The 18,368-nt window shown below is 41.3% G+C and overlaps 1 protein-coding gene across 1 annotated transcript; it reads right to left on the bottom strand.

The window, feature by feature from the left end:
• Positions 1 to 302: 302 nt before the first annotated feature.
• On the bottom strand, positions 303 to 14,382 carry KRT23 (keratin 23, type I). The gene is made up of 9 exons (XM_012660732.1): positions 14,087 to 14,382; positions 13,002 to 13,745; positions 8,186 to 8,268; positions 7,389 to 7,545; positions 6,126 to 6,287; positions 5,920 to 6,042; positions 2,973 to 3,193; positions 2,098 to 2,129; positions 303 to 690 (listed from the first exon to the last, which is right to left on the bottom strand). The coding sequence occupies exons 2-9, from the start codon at positions 13,395 to 13,397 to the stop codon at positions 596 to 598; spliced, it is 1,269 nt and encodes a 422-aa protein (XP_012516186.1). The 5' UTR covers positions 13,398 to 13,745; positions 14,087 to 14,382; the 3' UTR covers positions 303 to 595.
• Between the last annotated feature and the right edge of the window lie 3,986 nt (positions 14,383 to 18,368).

Below are 18,368 nucleotides of genomic sequence, written 5' to 3'. Positions count from 1 at the left end.
TAAAGTGAGATGGGATAATTTTTGGTCATCTCATATTCCCAGAGAGGCTTTCTGGGCTTCCTTTTCTCTGTTTCTGTCCTTCCCTTCCCTCTGACAGAAGCCTGGAGAGCCTCATGGACCACATCTCATGCCTAGGTTGCATGGCTTCGTGGTGACAATGCTGCCCCATGTTTGGCTGCCGTGGATGTGTTTGAAGCATTAAGATCCCTCTGGATCTTTCACAGACAATGCCCTGAGGAACCCTTGTTAGGATGAGACATTGGGGTGCTGTCTTGCCTAATGACATAGAAAAGAAGACATGATGCAGCTGATCTGGAGTTTTATTGGCTACAAAACAGATGCACAATGATGGGAATCTGAAGATTGTAGTAGGAAAGTAGAGCTTTAAATTCATAAGCTCATACTTAGATTCAAAAGTGCAATATATTAAGAGCATTATGGGAAGTCTGGTGAGATTGTTAAGGAGAACAGAAATAAAAGTTTCTGAGTTTGATAACTCCAAGGATACCTTTTAGGACTCACTCATTAGTATCTGGGCGGGGACTTTCCATTGGGGGAAAATAGTTTTTACAACAGGCAGAAACTCTCATTGGCCTCATGCACACTTTTGGATCTCGTTCACTTGGGAGAGAATTATTCTTCCATTGATGCTCTCCTGTGTGATGGCCTTGATCTTTGGAGCTGCAGACACTGAGGGAAAGAGCACCGGAAAGGTCACTGCCATGCTCCCTCTACCATACGAACTGTACTAGTTGTCGGCTTCCTACCCTCAGTCTCTGAAGGCTCTGTGCCTTTCAGAATGATCACCAAGCCATGTGGTGGGCTCTGCTGCAGTGAAAAGGGATCTACTCAAAGAAGGTTTTTTCCTCCCACTCTCCAGCAAATGAGGGTCTCTGAACAGTGTCACCTTCTGGAGGTCAAGACCTTCATCCTTGGTGCACCTGATTTCAGAATCTCGCCTCTGACCACAAGCACTCGAGGAGTCCCTTCTGCGCATGTGGGCTTTGGAGCACTTGCACCACAGATCCTATGAGCTTACAGAACACTAAATGCCATTCAGGGCACCTCATTTTAAAATCTAGAAAGCGTGCCATGTGAGGGATAGGTGAGTAGCGAGGGATGTTTATCATGGCTGTTTTCAAAGATATGGCTTACTCAAATAAGTGCCTTGTTGACACATCAATAAACCAGTCCTAGACTACAGGGAAGGATTGAAACCATTAACAGAGATACAAAGGAGAACTCTGTTAAAATCAAACCTCTCTAACAGAAGACTGGGTCATCCCATTGAGTAATGGGTCCCCATCCTTGGACATGCTTAAGGAGAGGCTCAGAGACTTTCCGTCATATCTTGCAGAGGGATAGAGTTAGACTAGCTGTGTTGATTATCTGATTATCTCAATCTCTAATGCCTTAGAACAGGTTTACCACAAACGAATCAGAAAGTACCACTTGTCCCAGACTCTGTTCTGCTGGAATTTTCCAGTGAGATATAAAGGGAAATCTGAGAAAATAAGTTTCCCAGGTCAAAGATGTCTGGGAATACTGGGTTAAACAAAGTAAAACTTTCGTCATTGTTACTTTCTCTGTCTTGTTCCTTTTATTCTTCAAAGCAGTATTTATTGCATCTTTAACACACTGAAATGCAACACACCTGCTCAAGAAGAGGGTCATGGTACACAGTATTTCCAACCCTATCTGGCCATAGAACACATCTTTCATGAAACTCTATTCACGTCTCATGGAACACTGGTGTTCAACAGAATACAGTTGGGAAAATGATGTGAAATCATTTCCACTTAATTTCCTAGGGGAGTTAGTTAATAAAGATATAATACTATTAATTATTATTTGAATCTTCTTTACTGCTTGTAAAGAGCTTTCATGTATACTGAGGACAATAATGAGAGCTCACTGCATTCTGTATTACCTAATTTGTTAACTGAAAATTCCTGACCATTTGGGAGTGAAATAAATTTTGAACACAGGACATTTGGGAGCACACTAAGGATTATGACTGCTACAGAATGGATAAACATGCTGATTTGTTAAAAAAAAAAAATAGATTCAAACAATGAAAGAAAGTCTTTTTTTTACCTTTCATGCACGTCTTAGATTCTTCCATTGTCCTATAAAAGTGATAAAGGTTAAAGCGCACTTAGTATTAGCAACAATCCTAAAGACTCGGAATGAACTAACTTTGTTTGCCTGCTTGTAAATTCTCAGCTCTTTAATGAGGATAATTATCTGAGCTCAGCAGTCTCAAGGTCATGAGTTAATGGGAGAAGCTCCCGGATCCGGAAGGCCGTGAGTACCTCCTCGCACTAACCCTGGGATCACTTGAGGTCCACTAACCACCGCCTCCGTTCAGAGCTGCGGACTTTGCCTCCACTGGGATCCCTTCCACGGTCCAGGTCTCAAGCTTAGGAACCCTGAGCTTCTCAGATTGTTCAAGGTTTGGTCCAATAACATTTTATTTATGTATTTTTTTTAAACGTCTAACTTACCCTTCCTCTTGGGTCACAGAAAGTATGTGCCCTTTATATGGCCAAGTATTGTCATTTCCTAGGGTGGTCAGAAATATCAGACTGAAAATCTAGACATTTCAACCTCTTAGGAATCTTTTCCTGCTGTTAAGCTGAAACGTTCCTCATCTTCTTTTTTTGGAGCCAAAATTGTGTGCATTCCCACTGGGAAATGCAATAGCCAAAACCTCTTAGTTGTTTTCTTCTAGAGATTTTAATGCACTAATTCTAACTGTTCAGACTCTAAATCTCAGTGTCCTAGGAGTATTAGCTGATTAATTCACATTTGCTGCTTAATCAAATGCCACCTGATATAGGTATCTTCTGGAGAAATTCAACATAAATCTTTCTGTCTCTAGAGTGACTACTGCTAACAGAACCTATCAGGGACAGAAACACACACCCAAGAGCTCTTTGCCTGCTCCTCTTGTGACGACTTCGCCTTACCCTTCACGCTCTCCCTCCAGGAGCTGGCGGTAGGTGGCGATTTCCTTCTCCAGGTGGGTTTTGATGCCCAGGAGCACCCTGTATTCATTATTCTGGCGCTCGAGGTCATGGCGCAGCTGCATTAGTTCCTCCTCGTGGTGGGAGATGATCTCCTGCATGTCCTGCAGCTGGCAGGAGTACCGAGACTGGGTCTCTGACAACGTGTTTTCCAAAGCAGATTTCTGAAAGAGGCAATGATATTTCTTCCGTTAGCTGACTGATGGCTTGATTGATTCAACAACACGTGCTTGTTGTATACTTAGCATATGCCAGCTATTCTTCTAGGAGTCCCGGTGGCTGCTGGGGACACCAAGATGACAAGTAGGCTGACTTACAGGTTAGGACTTTTGAAGCCCATTTTCTGGGCATAAAACCGTTGTATCAGGGAGCCCCAAGCCCGTGGCACTCCTGCTGCGTTTATTGTCTGTGCTACTCATGTGGGCACGAGGAATCTGCTGCCTTGCTCTGAACCGTTCTTCACCTCTTATGTTTACATTTTATCTCTGGCTAGATTGACAACTCCCAGAAGGAGATAGCAAATGAGACTGCTGTCTTTCTATCTTCAGAGAAGGACCTCAAAAAAAAAAAAAAAAAAAGTAGAGGACATCTAGTTAAAGTTGAATTTCAGATGAGCAATGAGTAATTTTTTGGTGTTAGGCATGTCCCAAATAGTGTTCCAATATTGCATGGGACATACTTATACTAAAAGAAATCTTTTCTGTTTATTTGAAATTCAAACTAAACTGAGTGTCCTATATTTTGATTGGGGAAATCTGGCAGCCCTAGTCTCTGGCAAAGCCTTTTGATTATGACAATGGTAACACATTGTCATTTTTGAAGAAGTTCTAAAAGCTGCTGAATGAAGTTTCTGGGCTAGGATACAGAGGACTGGGTTCAAGTCCTGGTTCTGTTTGGATTTAGCACCTGCGTTTCTGGAGCACATAACTTTAATCTTAAAGAGAATTCTTATCTGTGCTGGACACTCTCACCCGGTGGCTGCTAGTGCAGGGGGCTCTTGACGCTGACTGGCAGTTAAACCACATTTCCCTGGTCTAGTCACTCTCCTATTCTCCCAGAGGGCTATTTTATGCCTTCTCCTCTGAAAGCAGTTAGGAGAGGACTCCCCCTCGCTCCCCCTTTACTTCCACCCACACACTTGAATCCGTGTCCAGGTACTCGCTTCCCTCCAGTTATTATGCATGAGCTGTCTGTGCTCTGGCCATTTCAGCAATTGCTATCCTTCCTGCATCATCAGTGTTCTCCTCTCTACCAGATCATTCCCACCAGATTTCAAATAGAATAATTCCTCCCATCTTACAATTTTTCCCTCCTGAAGCCATATCTACCTTTGGCTATCGTCCAATTTCTCTGTTCTCTTTCACCTACAGCAAAGCTCCTCAAAGAGTCATCCATACCTGCTGTTTCTAGTTCCTCTTGACCTCCCTCCAAGGTAGGCTAGGAAGCCCTACACTATCTGACTCTACTGTGACCCCATGACCTTGCCCTCCCACCCTCCCTCCCTCCTCCCCACCACTTTCCTCTTCTCTGCTTTCTTCCTCCCTTTGTTCACTCACCGCAGCCTCACTGGCTTGTTGGTTGTCCCTCCAACTCACTGGACATACTGATGCCTTGTAGCTTTTGCATTTGCTGTCCCCTCCACCTGGAACACATCCCATAGCCACAGAAGCACCTCCTCATCTCTGTTAGTCTTTGCTCACTGTCACCCTGACAGTAAAACCTTTCCCGATCACCTGGCAGCTCTTCACTCTGGCACATCTTACCTCCTCCCGTCCCTCATTTCTTTGCAGCAGTTTTCTCCATCTAACATATATTTTGATGATTTGCACATTTATGGTCTGTCATTCCCACTAGAATATAAACTCCTTCATTACTGAATCTTCCGTGCTAAGAATACTGCCAGACAGCAGTGTGCATGAAAACGGGTATGAATGCCTTGCCCGCCTCACAGGGTCATTGTGAAATAGTGTATGTTAAAATACTTTGAAAGCTGAAAAGCACTATAATTATTTCTGTGCTCATTATCATTGCTCATTATCAATGTATATAGCGTACATTTTTAAAATAGACTCACAGCCAAGACACAGTGCACATTTTTAATAACTGTTCACCATCATCAATTCATGAAACGTAACAGTAATTTGCCATGTGCATCTGCAACAAAAATGAACACATTGTTTCCTCTGAAGACCAAGGGTAGAGTAGCACTCAGGAATTATATTGATGAATGATTAGAAGATTCAATAGGCTATAAAGGGAATCAAATGATAGACCTTATTTAATAAATTTTAAATGCTTATAACACTCATGCAAAGCATTTTCCTAAACCGTGAGGATGATAGAAATGACTTGGACATAGGAACTTACTCACATACATAATGACTAGAGCAGTACTTTGGAGTTAGCCAGGCCTGGACTTGCCACCTACCATGTTGACACCAGAATTTCTTTATCTTGGGGGTTGCAGGGGCAGCCTGGTTGTAAGTGGAGAGGGCACTGACAGAGATTATGAGGGTCCAGAATCCTTCCCGCAAAACATCACTGGTTTCACCATTGATCACTTATTAGCTATGTGACCTTGGCCAATTGACTGTTGGACTGTTGGTCTCCTCATCTCTAAAATGGGCACACTAAGACTTACCTGGAAAGGTCAATGTGAGAATTAATGATATTTAATACAATGAACCACTTCACACAACATCTGGCACCATCTGGACACTCAATACATGATAGCTCTTATTATCATTCTCATCATGAACAATTTGGATGGAAAGTGGAAAGTGAGAGATTGTCCCAAGGGATCTGGGGTATTGTGGCCTGGGAGAGAAATCCAGGAAGGCTTTATGGAGGAGGTGATGTGGGACCCAGGATTTTCCTAGCCCCAACTCACCCTGTTGTACTGTGCCTGCAGGTCAATTTCTAGGGCCTGGAAAGTACGCTTCAGTTCATGGATGTCACTTTGGCTTCTCTGAACAACTGCTGGACTGGCCACCTCCTGGGATATGGCCACTGACTGTGGGAACAAGAGAGACAGGTGTCAGCAGTGGGGCCACATAGAAATGGAACCTTTGGCAAGTTGGGGAACCTGTCTTTTACCTGCTCTTTATACCAAGTGTCCAATTCTTGGTGCTTCTTCTTTATTATAAGCTCATATTCTTGCCTCATATCCTCCAGGATCTTAATCAGATCTTCCCCCGGAGTTGTATCCACCTTCACATTGACCTTGAAGTCATTTGGCACATGCTGCTCCTCCATTTCCTGTTAAACAACAGAGAAAGCAAACAAATCTGCTGTGACAATCACGAGGCTGGATTGTTGTGTTGATTGGCAGCAGTAAATGGATGTTTCAAAAATTCAGCTTATGTGGTTGCTACACTTTTGCTGGTTTGGTTTGGTTTCTCAGTTATTACTTTCTGATGACAAAACATCATATGCACTTTTTCCTCTAATAATTTTACAAAATAAAGAATAGCACGAGACAGGTAATTGAATAGCCTCTGCGATTACTGATTTTGTCCCTGGTTGAAAATATTTCAGAAAGAATTATGCTTGCACAGTGTGCAAAGTCCTCTTCACCAAATGTTCATTGGTGAAACGACCACACAATGAATTAAGCAGTTGAACATTTCAGGTTATACACCACAGCTTTTAGGAAACAGTTCAGTCAACAAAAGCCAGAAAGTGTAGTGGCTTTCAAAATCTTGTCAATGCCTTGTGACTCTGCAGGGCTGACGCCCATAGGATTTCATGAAAACCAAGCAGCCACAGGAAAGGTTTAATTAACAATCATTGTCTAACCAGCTATTCAGAAACTGGGCTCTTTGATGTTCAGAAGCAATTTTGTTTGCCTAAAATGGGAATTGTTTTTCTATCATTTTATCAGAGTCTCAGGGACTTGAGATGGATGGCAACTTTTTAAAAGTCAGCTAAATGCTTCTGGAATTCAGAATTCTTAATTTTTGCCATGAATCTTATTTATCTTGGTCTGTAGCAGATTCTGTTTATTCTATTGTTCCCCAATTTGCTGCATATTAGGTCAATGTAGGAAGTTCAGTCTCACACATTTTTTCTTGTAGTATTGTATTAACAAATACATCTAAGTAAACATTGTGTAACAAAACTGTTGAACAACTTATCATTAAGTATAATCGCATTTTGGTTGTTATGGTTGACATGTGAATCAACTTGACATTGGAAAAATTAAATATTTATTTTTTTATGATTATTTAGGTTGAGAGACACTAAGAGTGGTATCCAGGTGGTGGTTTCTTCTGCAGCTATTGAATTGCCCTGAAATGTGCAGGCGAAGAGCTGTGCTCATTACCAGGTGCCCCTGGCGGCAGGGGGTGGGGGTCCTACCTGTTCGTGGCGCTTCTTCATGAGGATGAGCTCTTTCCTCATTCCCTCCACCTCCTGCTCCAAGTCTGTTGTGATGATGGTCAGATTGTCCAAGGTCTTTCGGAGGCCCTCGAGTTCAATTTCCAAGTCTTTCTTAAAAGAGTGCTCATTTTCATACCTTTGGTTAGAAGGAAGAGAAGAGTGCACCCGTTGTTGGAAGGCCGTGGTCTTTGAAAGGATTCACCTTAATTTAGAGGCGAATCCCTTATTTTTTAGGTTTAATGAGAGAAAATGAATACATACAGGGCACCTTTTGTATGTTTGTTTCATGCTATGCTTTTCTATGATGGTGACTCCATGTCAATTTTTACATTGAGTCGGAAGAAGAGAATAATAAACAGCCATATACCCATCACCTGGATTTAGCAACCTTTAGTATTTTGCCATATTTGCTTCATCTATATTCGTGACTATAGTATTTCAAAGAAAATTATAGCTATGATGACATTTCATCACTAAATACTTCAGAATGTATGCTTTAAGAAACAGACATTTTTCTAAATAAGTATAATATTTATCAAACCTAAAATTAATAATAGCTCTTTAATATCATCTAATTCTTGATTCACATTGAAGTGTCGCCATGTTATATGTTTTATATATGGTTTATTTAAACTAGGGTCCATTCGAGTACCACACATTACATTTGTTGTTGCTTTGCCTTTTAATTATAAGATTTTAGATGTGGGTAATGGGAAGATGAGTTTTTGTTTTCTAAAGCAAACAAAAACCCACACAACATTGAAGAAGAAACGTACTTGAGGCTGAAGTCGTCCACGGCCATCCTGGCATTGTCAATGAGAAGAATCATCTGAGCATTGCTCATCTTACCATCCACTATCTGTAAAACACGCATCAAGAATTATTTCAGGTGGACACACCCACACATGATAAATACATTTCTGTTCTCTAGTTTCCTGGGTATTTGACTTGTCAGCACAGATAATTTCTTTTTCTGGTAGTGGAACGATGAATAATAACCAAATCAATAAATATTTATTGAGCACATACTAGATGCAAAGCACAGAATGATTTTATAGTAAGAATCTGATGTGTAGGCAATTTCACTGTCTTTTTTTTTTACATTGAGTTTTGACGGTCTGGGATTGATTCAACTGCTGAAAGAACGGCTTAGGAAGGGGAAGAATTTGTAATTGTTCAAAATGTCTTCTACCTTTTTAGTGTTATGAACATGGCATAGCATTTTGCTTAAGTTCATCCACATCTGACGATATTAAAAGGACTTTGGGTCCTGACTCTTTTCTTATTGTGACTATTAGTTCAGCTCTCTGAAAGCATGATAATTATTATTTTAGATGAACATAATTCTTACTAGTGATAGCATTCACATTTCCAACCAGTGTTACTGAGCAAAATTGACAAGCTAATTTTCAATGTATTTTATAATAGTCATCACATAGCACAATTATTTTTTTTGCCCAAAGTGACTATAGCCACACATGTAGCTTGTAGGTATGTGTACATGTTTATAACTTATCTTTGATGAGAAGGTTCCAATTATAGCTATTAAAATACTGACTGAAATAATTCTTTACCATCTAATGAAGCTGCTTAATAAGATGTAATGGTGATAAAGCCTCCAGTTAAAGACTTTCACCAGATGGTTATATAATTTTTTATCCTAAAAAAAATATTGTTGAAAGTATTTACCTGAGCAATGTGTGTGTGTGTGTGTGTGTGTGTGTGTGTATGATTTGTAAATACTTCTAGGTATGTTATATGTAGAAAAATAGTACACATATGATGCATGTCACTGTCTTTAGGAAAATGGGGTAGAAGATGTCTCAGTGTCAAAAGTATGATAATACTTTTGCACCAAGTATTGAGCTGAACTAGAAACTGGGAGCTTTTCTCTGTCTGGCTCTGTTCCTGACCATCTGTGTGGATTTGGGCCAGTCAGTCCACTCCCTGGGCTTCAGTTTCATCACTCGTTAAATAAGGAGTTTGCACTAGAAACAGGTGACCTTAGAGGTCTTAGCTCTAAACTTCTGTGATTTAGTTGGAGTCAGAGAATCCTGTGACATTCCCATTGTATTTATACAGTTGATTCCTTTATTTAGAAAGGATTTTCTTAGGACAAAGCTATAACTCAATACAAAGGCACCTTTTAAAAATCTGGTCCTCTTTAAAGCTCCACTGATCACATGGAATTTGGTATCATGAATGCACAATGGCAGGATGCAGAGATGGTAGGAGCACTGGGTCTGGAACTTGAAGAGCAGGGCCTGGGGTCCTGCTGCAGCGCTCACTGGCTGAGTGAGGTCGGCTGCGTCCCAGTGTCTTCATCCATAAAATGGCAATAGAAATAGCCACTTTGTCAAAGAGTTATGAAAATTAGAAGAGATTAAATGAAATAATGTAAAACAACATATTCTTGGCATATTGTGCTCTGAAAAATTAGTTGAAACTGGATTAGTTTAGAAAAGTGTACGTTATACAGTTTTCTTTTTTAAAAATCTAGCACTTTTGTAATTAGAGCCAATGACTGCATTGGCTACATCGCTGGGTTTTATACGTTGAGATGCATCCTTAAACTTTTGCTGTTCATGGTAGGAAATAGTTAGGCTGGCTGCCCCTGCCCAAATTCCTTCTTCTCCTTATGGGATTTTCCAAATGGTATTATGACTTCTTCCTTTGCCCTCAAAAAGGATACTGTCTCTCTACAATGCTGCTTAGGGGAATCCTTACCAATACTTTCGCCTCCAGATCCCTTATTATTTGTATTATCTAAGTACATGCAAAATGAAAAGTAGCTCCATCCCAGAATGCCTGGGGGACCCTGGGGTAAGCCTTACTCATTTGTGTGCCGAGTTACTATATTTGACACATACTATGAGGTATTGATTGACATCCAGAGAAGCCTTCCCCTATACACTCCACAGAATCAGAAAATAAAAAATACCATCGTTGGGCTTATTTGGCATTTCTGAGTTAAATTGAGTTAAATTCATTGCAAAGCCCACATCAAACCAACGTTCTCATAATATGTGAATGCGGGTTCTGAAATGTGCTTGATACAGAGCACATTTAAAACTATCTCCCACTGTTCAGACTTACTTGATAACAGTATTATGATATAACCACTATTTCTGAGACAACCTTCATGGTAATAACTGGATAAAGATGGATTGAAAAATAATATATGAGGCATAGCATTTGCATCGAATGTTGTGATTAATCACCTGAATTCTCCCCAAGGCCCTGAGTTCCTTCTTTTAAAATCTGGTTGATGTATTAGTGCAGTATTGCTGCTCCAGGGAGTGTGATCTCCTACCATGGAGAGGAAAATAGAATTTTTGACTGTAACCAAAATGCCAAATACAGTACCGTTGAGACTCATTCAAGGAGTTTTATTTATGGTAGCCCTATGGCTATGTATGAGTCTGTATTTCAGAAGATTGGATTAACTTTTTGAACTCAATTTCTTACTGACTTTTGGAGTAACATTTACTGTCTCTAGAGTAAGAGTGGAAGAGAGCTGTGTCTACTCAGAGCATTTCATCAAGACCTGGGAAGGGGCAGCCCCAGGCAACTGTGGGATCTCTTTGGGCCTCTGTTTTCTCATCTGCAAATAGGGGAGGTTGGGACAGATGGACAATCTCAACTTCAAAGAGTTTCTTTCTTCAAATGCAGAGAAAATGAAACATCTGAAGTAAAAATCCAGAAAAGAGTGGAATTTGAAACCAAAGAAGCTTCCTGTTTAAGCTCAGATCCCAGAATCCCCAGCATCTGGAGAGTGGGCAAGCTGCATGGCACCCCCCTCCCCGAATTGCACCCACTTGGTTTCCTCAATTCTTTTCCCAAGAGTTTGGACAACCACTCGACCTCAGTCTCCTTATCTGTAAATTGGGGATAAAAATACCTGCTTTACAGAGCTGTGAGAATTAAATGAGATAATATGTACGAAATATATGTTGCATGATTAATAATGACGATGTAATGCATTGTCTTTATTAATAATGAATATCATTTTTATATGAGGCAGGCTGGTCAGCACCACACTGTAGTGGGATTTACATGGCCATTGGAAACAGACCTGGGTTAGAATGCTGCCTTGGCCTCTTGTTGGTGGCTTTGAATGGCTATTACACATTTCTGAGCTTTAGTTTCCTTCCAGGGTTGTTGTGGGATTAAGTTAGATGATAGAGAACATTTCCATCATTGCAGAAAGCTCTTGGACAGCGTTGAGATGTGTATTAAATACCCAATATGATGCCTGGGCATATAATAAGTGCTCAGCAAATGTTTCCCACCCTTTTCTCCCTTTCTTTTTTTCTTCCTTTCTTCTGCTAGCTCCTAAATTATTTGACCAGGTCTAACCTCACATTTCTTTTGGCGGTCATGTTCTTAGATCTCCAGTTGTCAAAATCTTCTATTCCCTCCATTCTAAAACCAAAGCAACTTTATTAAACAAAAAACACGATGAGGACTGTTGAGTCACCTTGTTTTTTTCATAAAGCCAACCATGTACTATATAGTTAAGGTAATTACACAGTCAGTTATTAGGTTGATTATTCAATAATTAGGGTTCATTACAAGGACAGATTTATATTATCTTGATTGGTCCTTCCTACATTCAAGCAAGGATGACTGAGTGTTGTGAAATAATATGGTCCAAATATTGGAAACCTGTGATGCCCTTTCTGGGGTAGGTTAAATCATGATCTTACAAAGAATTTTCAATTTTCTGGGACTGCTTAAAATAAGAGGGAAGTTAGGTAGCTTTAGAAAATAACCTGTGAAATGATTGGAATCCTTCTACTTCTAGCTAATGTTACGAAATAGCCCAGAAGGGATGTGCTTAGCTTTTTTTGATATTTGGTTAAAAAGTTATTTCTTTGTGAAGAAGGTCTCTGAAGCCCATCCCAACTCTAAGATTCTAAAAATTATGCTCATTTTATTATTATTTGTTCTAGCAATATGCCATTGCCAGAACCCTGAGCAACTTTGTCTTCTAGCAGCCCCCAGAAAGAAACATTGAAGGATGTCACAATGATCAACCTGCTGGTAGAGTGAAAGCTTTCAGGTATAATCTCCAGAATGGTATAACTGAGCCTTTTGTTGATGGATAACCTCACTGTCGCCAGGACTTTGAGGTGGAGCAGAACTGATGTAATGAGAAAGTAAACAGTCTCTTGGCCTTGTGCTGCACGGAGCATGCAACACGCATACCAGCCCCTGTCATTACTCTGACGTTGTTGGGTCATAAGTGATACTGAACAGCAGCTGGTTGCTCACATGTTTTAGATTTTTTTTTTCGCTGTATGAAAAATCAGGCAGTCTCATTTTAAAAATAATATATAGTACTTTTGTAATTTTTGCTGCTTTCTTTTTCTACATAATTCATGTATAGGAGATTCGTTATACAAAATGGAGTTTCCCAAGTCCAAATTTAAGGTGTAATAAGAAAATATCCTTAAAAACCTTTGTGCACAATTACTTTAGGCTCTTTGGCCATTTTCCTGGAAACTGTCTTTTGTACTGATTTTTCCTCCTGAGGGTCCTCTGGCAATGCAGCCCCATCTCGAGCTCCAGGGTCACCCAGCATCTTACCTGCTCCTGCAAGCGGCTGATGTTTTCCTCATATTGGGAGTAATCTTTCCTACTGCCAGGGTCTCTCTGCTGATGCCACTTCAGGATGCGGCTTTCAAGCTTCTCGTTAGCCTCTTCCAGGGCGCGCACCTTGTCCAGGTAGGAGGCCAGGCGGTCGTTGAGGTTCTGCATGGTGGCCTTCCCATTCCCGCTCAGGAGGGAACTGCCTCTTCCAGGCCCCCAAGCCCCTCCATGGGGCAGGCAGCTTGGCGTGGTGTGGGAAAGGGAGATGCGGACGCCCCCTGCGCCGCCGTGGACGCTGGGAGCCCGGGGGAAGCACCTGGCCTGACCCCAGCCACTGCCGGTACCATGGAAGGAGGCCAAGGTGGTCTGCCTGAAGCTGTGGCTGGAGTTCATGGTCCCATCTGCGTTTGGGGCAGGGCTGGGCTCTGCTCCACTCCCTGGCACCACAGAACTGAGCTGCCTCAGACTGCCCTGATGGTTTTATGCCCTTTGCTGTGGGAGTTTCCTTCTCTGACAATTGTACCAACAAGATCATATCATTGTGCAACATGTGTTTCCTCTTGGTCAATGCCGGAGTGCCCCTGGGCCTTTACACAAGTTGTTGTTTAGAACCACATCAATATGACAGTTTGCTTCCTCCCTCCCGGTTGTAACCAGGAGGTGTGGCCCCACGACATCAGGTGGGTATTAGTCTCAGGTGTCTTTCTAATCTTTCCGTGGAATTTTTCATTGTACATTTATCTCGAAAGGGTCAGATCAAAGTCCACAAAAAGATTATTTGGTGTAGCATAGATTTCCTTTTGGAAAACAGATATCGAAACCACAAATACACACATCCTCTCCCCACCGCAAATAAACAAGCCCCAGCTCTAAAGTGAGGGTTCGAGAGACTCATAAAGGAAGAGCCAGCTCAGAACAAGGCCCCGGTCCCGGAATAAAACTACTTGTGCTTAATAAACAGAAAATTCTGAATATCTGATGTCTTTGTGGCAGTTGCTGTTTAATGGAAAGTAATTTCAAAGGACTTGCTCTTAAGAACAAACCCTCAATTATAGTTGTAATTAATTAATGAATAGCCGAGCCTTCTGCTGCCAGGGTGCCTTTCATCCCAGCGCACCTCGAAACCAAACAACTCTGGTCTGTGCTCAGGGAATGTCCCTTGGCCTGGGAGGAATGCGGCCGTGGTCGGCAGCCCTGTCCCTGGCTGAGCTCTGCAGTGGCTGGGTTCTGTGTGTCTGTGACCTGCGGAGGAACAGTGGAAAACAGGAAATGTGCCATGGGTTGTCAAACGTGCTTGATGAATCTTGTACTTTGTCTGCCAAGGTAAAGGTTAGAAGGAATAAAGAAGTAGTCTGGGGGCGGGGGCCACGTGCTGGTTACTGGCAGCTAGATTTAAAGGGGACTTAGAAATAAAGTGTCAGTATAAGTAAATGGAGGTGTACACTATTATTTGTGGATTGGAAGACTCAATATTTAGAGATGTACCTTCAGTCATTTACATCTTGAGGATGTTGAGCATATATTTAATGACATACAGTAGGTTTTAAGGTGGGATTTAAGTGGCAATACTATGTTGTACAGTAGTTAAGCACTTTGGCTATGAAGTCGAGGCCTTTAGCCTTCCTGGGTCCAAGCCATTAATTTGACAGATGAAGAAACTGAGGCCTGTGAGAGGTGGGTATGGCGAGGACAAACTATGGGTTAGAGGCGGAGCCAGGGCAGGATACTTTCTGCCACCTAGTGCTGTTATCTTGAGTTGAATCTTGACAGGGTCCTGTGTGGCACTTCTCTTTCATAATGATAATGGGACTCAACAGTTGATGTAGCTCTTTGATTTCTTTATTTAATCCCCATAACAACTTGGTGTCGCTGGGCAAGGTTGTTGTCCCCATTAGGCAGATAAAGAGTCAACAGCTCCTAGGGGTGAACGATTCAGAGCTAATTTGTGTGCACAGTGCAACCGAGCACATGAATTCTTAGCTGTCACTGCCTGAGTCTGTACTGTCCCCTCTGCCTGGAAAGTCACTCACCCCTGCTTCTCCTGTAGTTCAAGAGTCCCCTCCATCAACAATCGTTTTCTGAATCCTCCAACATGTGTTGGGTGCCCCTTCTAGGGGGAAGCTGCCTCTTCTGGATCCCAAGAACCTCCAGAGGGGCAGAGAGCATGGCATCCCTGCCCCATGGTGGAAGCTGGGAGCTGCCGGCCAGGCCCAGTCGCCTCCTGTGACTGGGATGACATGCACCCTGTGCTTTCACCCACCACTGCATTTGTCACACTCCTCTGACTGCAGGCTTCTTGAAAGCAGGGATAACGCCTTCTGTCTTTCAAGCACCAAAGTCCGGCTTCTTGTAGGCATTTTGTAAATGTGTGTTAACTCAGTAATGAACTTTGTAGGGTCAGGATTTTAACTTAGGTCCTCTGATGCCATCACCTGCTGCTCCTTTTTAGGACTGAGTTATAGTACCAGAGAGTAGGAAAAAGCCTCTTCCGGGAGTGGGCCCACCATCCACAAAGACAGAACTACTTCTAATTACAAATAAAACCACCCAAAGCACACCAGCCCTGCTCCTCCTGCCCTTATGACAAATCTTTATCAAGGAGAATCCTCTGGATTTTTTTCATCTCTCCATGCACAAGATGGAAAAATTTAGCCAAGACTCAAGGAAGCTTGGGGGAGGGCTTAGAAGGAGTGTCCATGATCATGTACACCTCTGACATGAGAAATAGACAAAAGGGAGACGTGCTGTAAGGAGAGCAAATGAGGGAGCCATAGAGATTGGTTGGATGTGTGGAGGCAAGCAGCGTTCTGATGCATGTGGACGGTTCTTGGTCATCAAGGTCGTGGTCGGTTTCTGTTCACATGGGCCAGCCTCATAAAGGAAGACAGCTTCCACTGCTAGTACCGCCAAGGGCCGGGCTGCACACCCTTTCCCTACATTCTCCCATGAATGTCTACAATGGAATTGATGTTTCCCTGCCCATTTCAGGTGTGTCTGAGTGGCAGTGACTTAGCCCCATAAATTTGGCCCATGTCTCATTGTATGTCAGTGTGTGGGAGTTTGATTTGTAGGGGTTAACCTTGAGCAAAATATTTCTTGTATCATAGCAGGACCAGGGTAGGGAAAAACTGGTGGTGAGATATGAGAGGACTGAGGAGAAATAATCTCTTCTAGTACTGTCACACAGTGATTTTCATTATAACTTCGAATGTGCGCAGTTCTACCAGATTTTAAAAGAACATGAAAGTACAAGAAAAAAGATTAAAAAAAAAAAACCAATTCCACCACATAGACACACCCTTTGGTGACATTTGGTGAACATCATTTCAGATACTCCCTGTGTACATATTGGAAGACATAAGGATGACTAAACTAATTTTAGAAAAAGGAGCTCATACAATTTATTCTATTTTAGAAAGAATTAAGTCAATTAGAATTTTTAAATTGGCAAATAAGAAACTAAAATGAATTCACATTAGTCACATACTTTTTACAGAATTTTTAGACTTTCGTCACATTCTTTTAAATTTTACATTTTTAAGAAAAGTAAAATAACCAATATCTGTGGAGTCTCAGAACTAGGAAGAGGGGCAACAAGAAGTCATTTGTTGCAACTTTCTGCTTTTGGGTAGGTCAACAGCAGATGGCTGAATTTATTTTTAAACTATTTTTAAAGAATTCGAGAGATGAAGACTACCACTGCTTTCTTAGTAAATGTCCAAGATTTATTTATTTTTTTGGTTAATGAGCATTTCACCTGCAATATGGTTTCATGACTTTTTTTTTTGTATTTCTGTTGAGTTCAAATTGTTCAGAATCAGAATTATTTTCCTTTGCATGCCTTCTGGCTAAAAGATTTTTAAATTTTCACATCTTTACATTTGGTTCATCTTTCTGTTGAACTGAGACGTCATTAAAGGGAATGGGTATTTTTTAGGAGAGGTTGGGTGGTGAGTGAATGAATGGGGTTACATGCAGGGACTTCAGAGGTCAAAAGGGAGCCCTGACAACAGTTAGTGTCATTAGCTGGAAGCACAGTCTGTGCCTTTTAAAGACAATCACTCCATCACTGGAGTGTTTTATAGGCACCTCTTCTTTAGAGAGAGAGAGGAATGGCCAAAATGACTCCCAAATATATTTTTACTGTGCATGACATTTCAGAACAGATGAGCAGTAGGTCTGCAGGCAAAATCGCTATGTCATTATCCTACGATTTGGAGGGTTACATAAAAAGATTAGACACTCATAGAAATCACACTGCTTCTGTAGTGCCAGCAGACTGGACATTTTATAACTACCTCAGGTTATCAAACTGTGGCCAAATACAACAGAAAAAACCCATTTTCTCATATTTCTATTTTTTTCAGGAAAAAAAGGGCCAACAGATAGAAAATTTGCATTACAAAGTATTCAACACAGTATTTAGAACCAAGAGGAAAACAAGAGTCAACTTAATGTTGCTTCCAAATAGTATCTGTATATAGTGACTGACATACAAGGAAAAATAATTTTAGAAACCACACATGGGTAAAAAAGGTTTTAAGATCACAGAGGGAAGTTTTCTCAAAGGGTAGGTAATGAGACCACTATGGTGGGCACCTTTCTTAATTCGATTTTTTAAAAGCAGGAAAGAATTAGCAAAGAATGCAGAGGCGTACAGGGTCTTATAAGTGACCACCAAGGAAGAGTATCTGGGATTGTCAGAGAAGAGTTAGAAAATTCGAAGAGGCAAAAATGTCAGAGTCAAGAAAGAAGAAGCAGATTTCAATTAAATAGGGTCTGTATTTATAGAAGCCAGACCAGCAAGTATTTATTAAGGCCGTAATCTGTATTAATGTAGTTCTAAGTGATTTGTACACACGCAGTAATGAAAGACATTTGCTGCCCACGGTGCATGGCGAACGATTGCTTAGTTATCCCACCCCTTAGCTGTCAGAGAGCTCAAAGGCAAAGGCTGTGGCTGACTCACCTTTTAATTCCCCAGTATTTCCAACTTATGGCAGGACCTCGGTAAATGTTTGCTGACTTGGTCTTGGGAGGAATGGAAAGCAGTAGTGGATTGTGTGGAATAGACTTAGTCAGATGGAAATGAGACAAAAAGAAAGATGACTGTGGGCCGATGTAGTTGAAAGCAATAAGCTCTCCAAAGGTGTGGGTATGGAAGGCCAAAGACCGATACAGGACTCTCATCATCTCCCGCCCTCAAACTGTGAATTTGTCTCTAATTTCAGTGTTGGTTAAATTCCATGGCTATGAAACATTTGAATTAAAATCCTCTAATTTAGTTCATTTAATTATTAATTTTATTGAGGGTTGACTGTAGAGGTGCTCTGGTTTTGTAAATAGACTAACAAGACACAACTT

The sequence above is a fragment of the Propithecus coquereli genome, unplaced genomic scaffold (genome assembly GCF_000956105.1).
Source record: "Propithecus coquereli isolate 6110/MARCELLA unplaced genomic scaffold, Pcoq_1.0 Scaffold119, whole genome shotgun sequence".
In the NCBI taxonomy this organism is placed as follows: domain Eukaryota; kingdom Metazoa; phylum Chordata; class Mammalia; order Primates; family Indriidae; genus Propithecus; species Propithecus coquereli.
This window is presented reverse-complemented; position numbering and strand designations above follow the sequence as displayed.

Bases quoted from the DNA above. Each gene is read 5' to 3' on its own strand.
- KRT23 (XM_012660732.1), bottom strand. From the start codon at position 13,397: ATGAACTCCAGCCACAGCTTCAGGCAGACCACCTTGGCCTCCTTCCAT. The intron at 3,194-5,919 runs GTGAGTTGGGGC...TGCCTCTTTCAG, and splicing joins TGCAGGCACAGTACAACAGG to AAATCTGCTTTGGAAAACAC. The intron at 691-2,097 runs GTAAAAAAAAGA...TCTTTCCCTCAG, and splicing joins ATCTAAGACGTGCATGAAAG to TGTCTGCAGCTCCAAAGATC.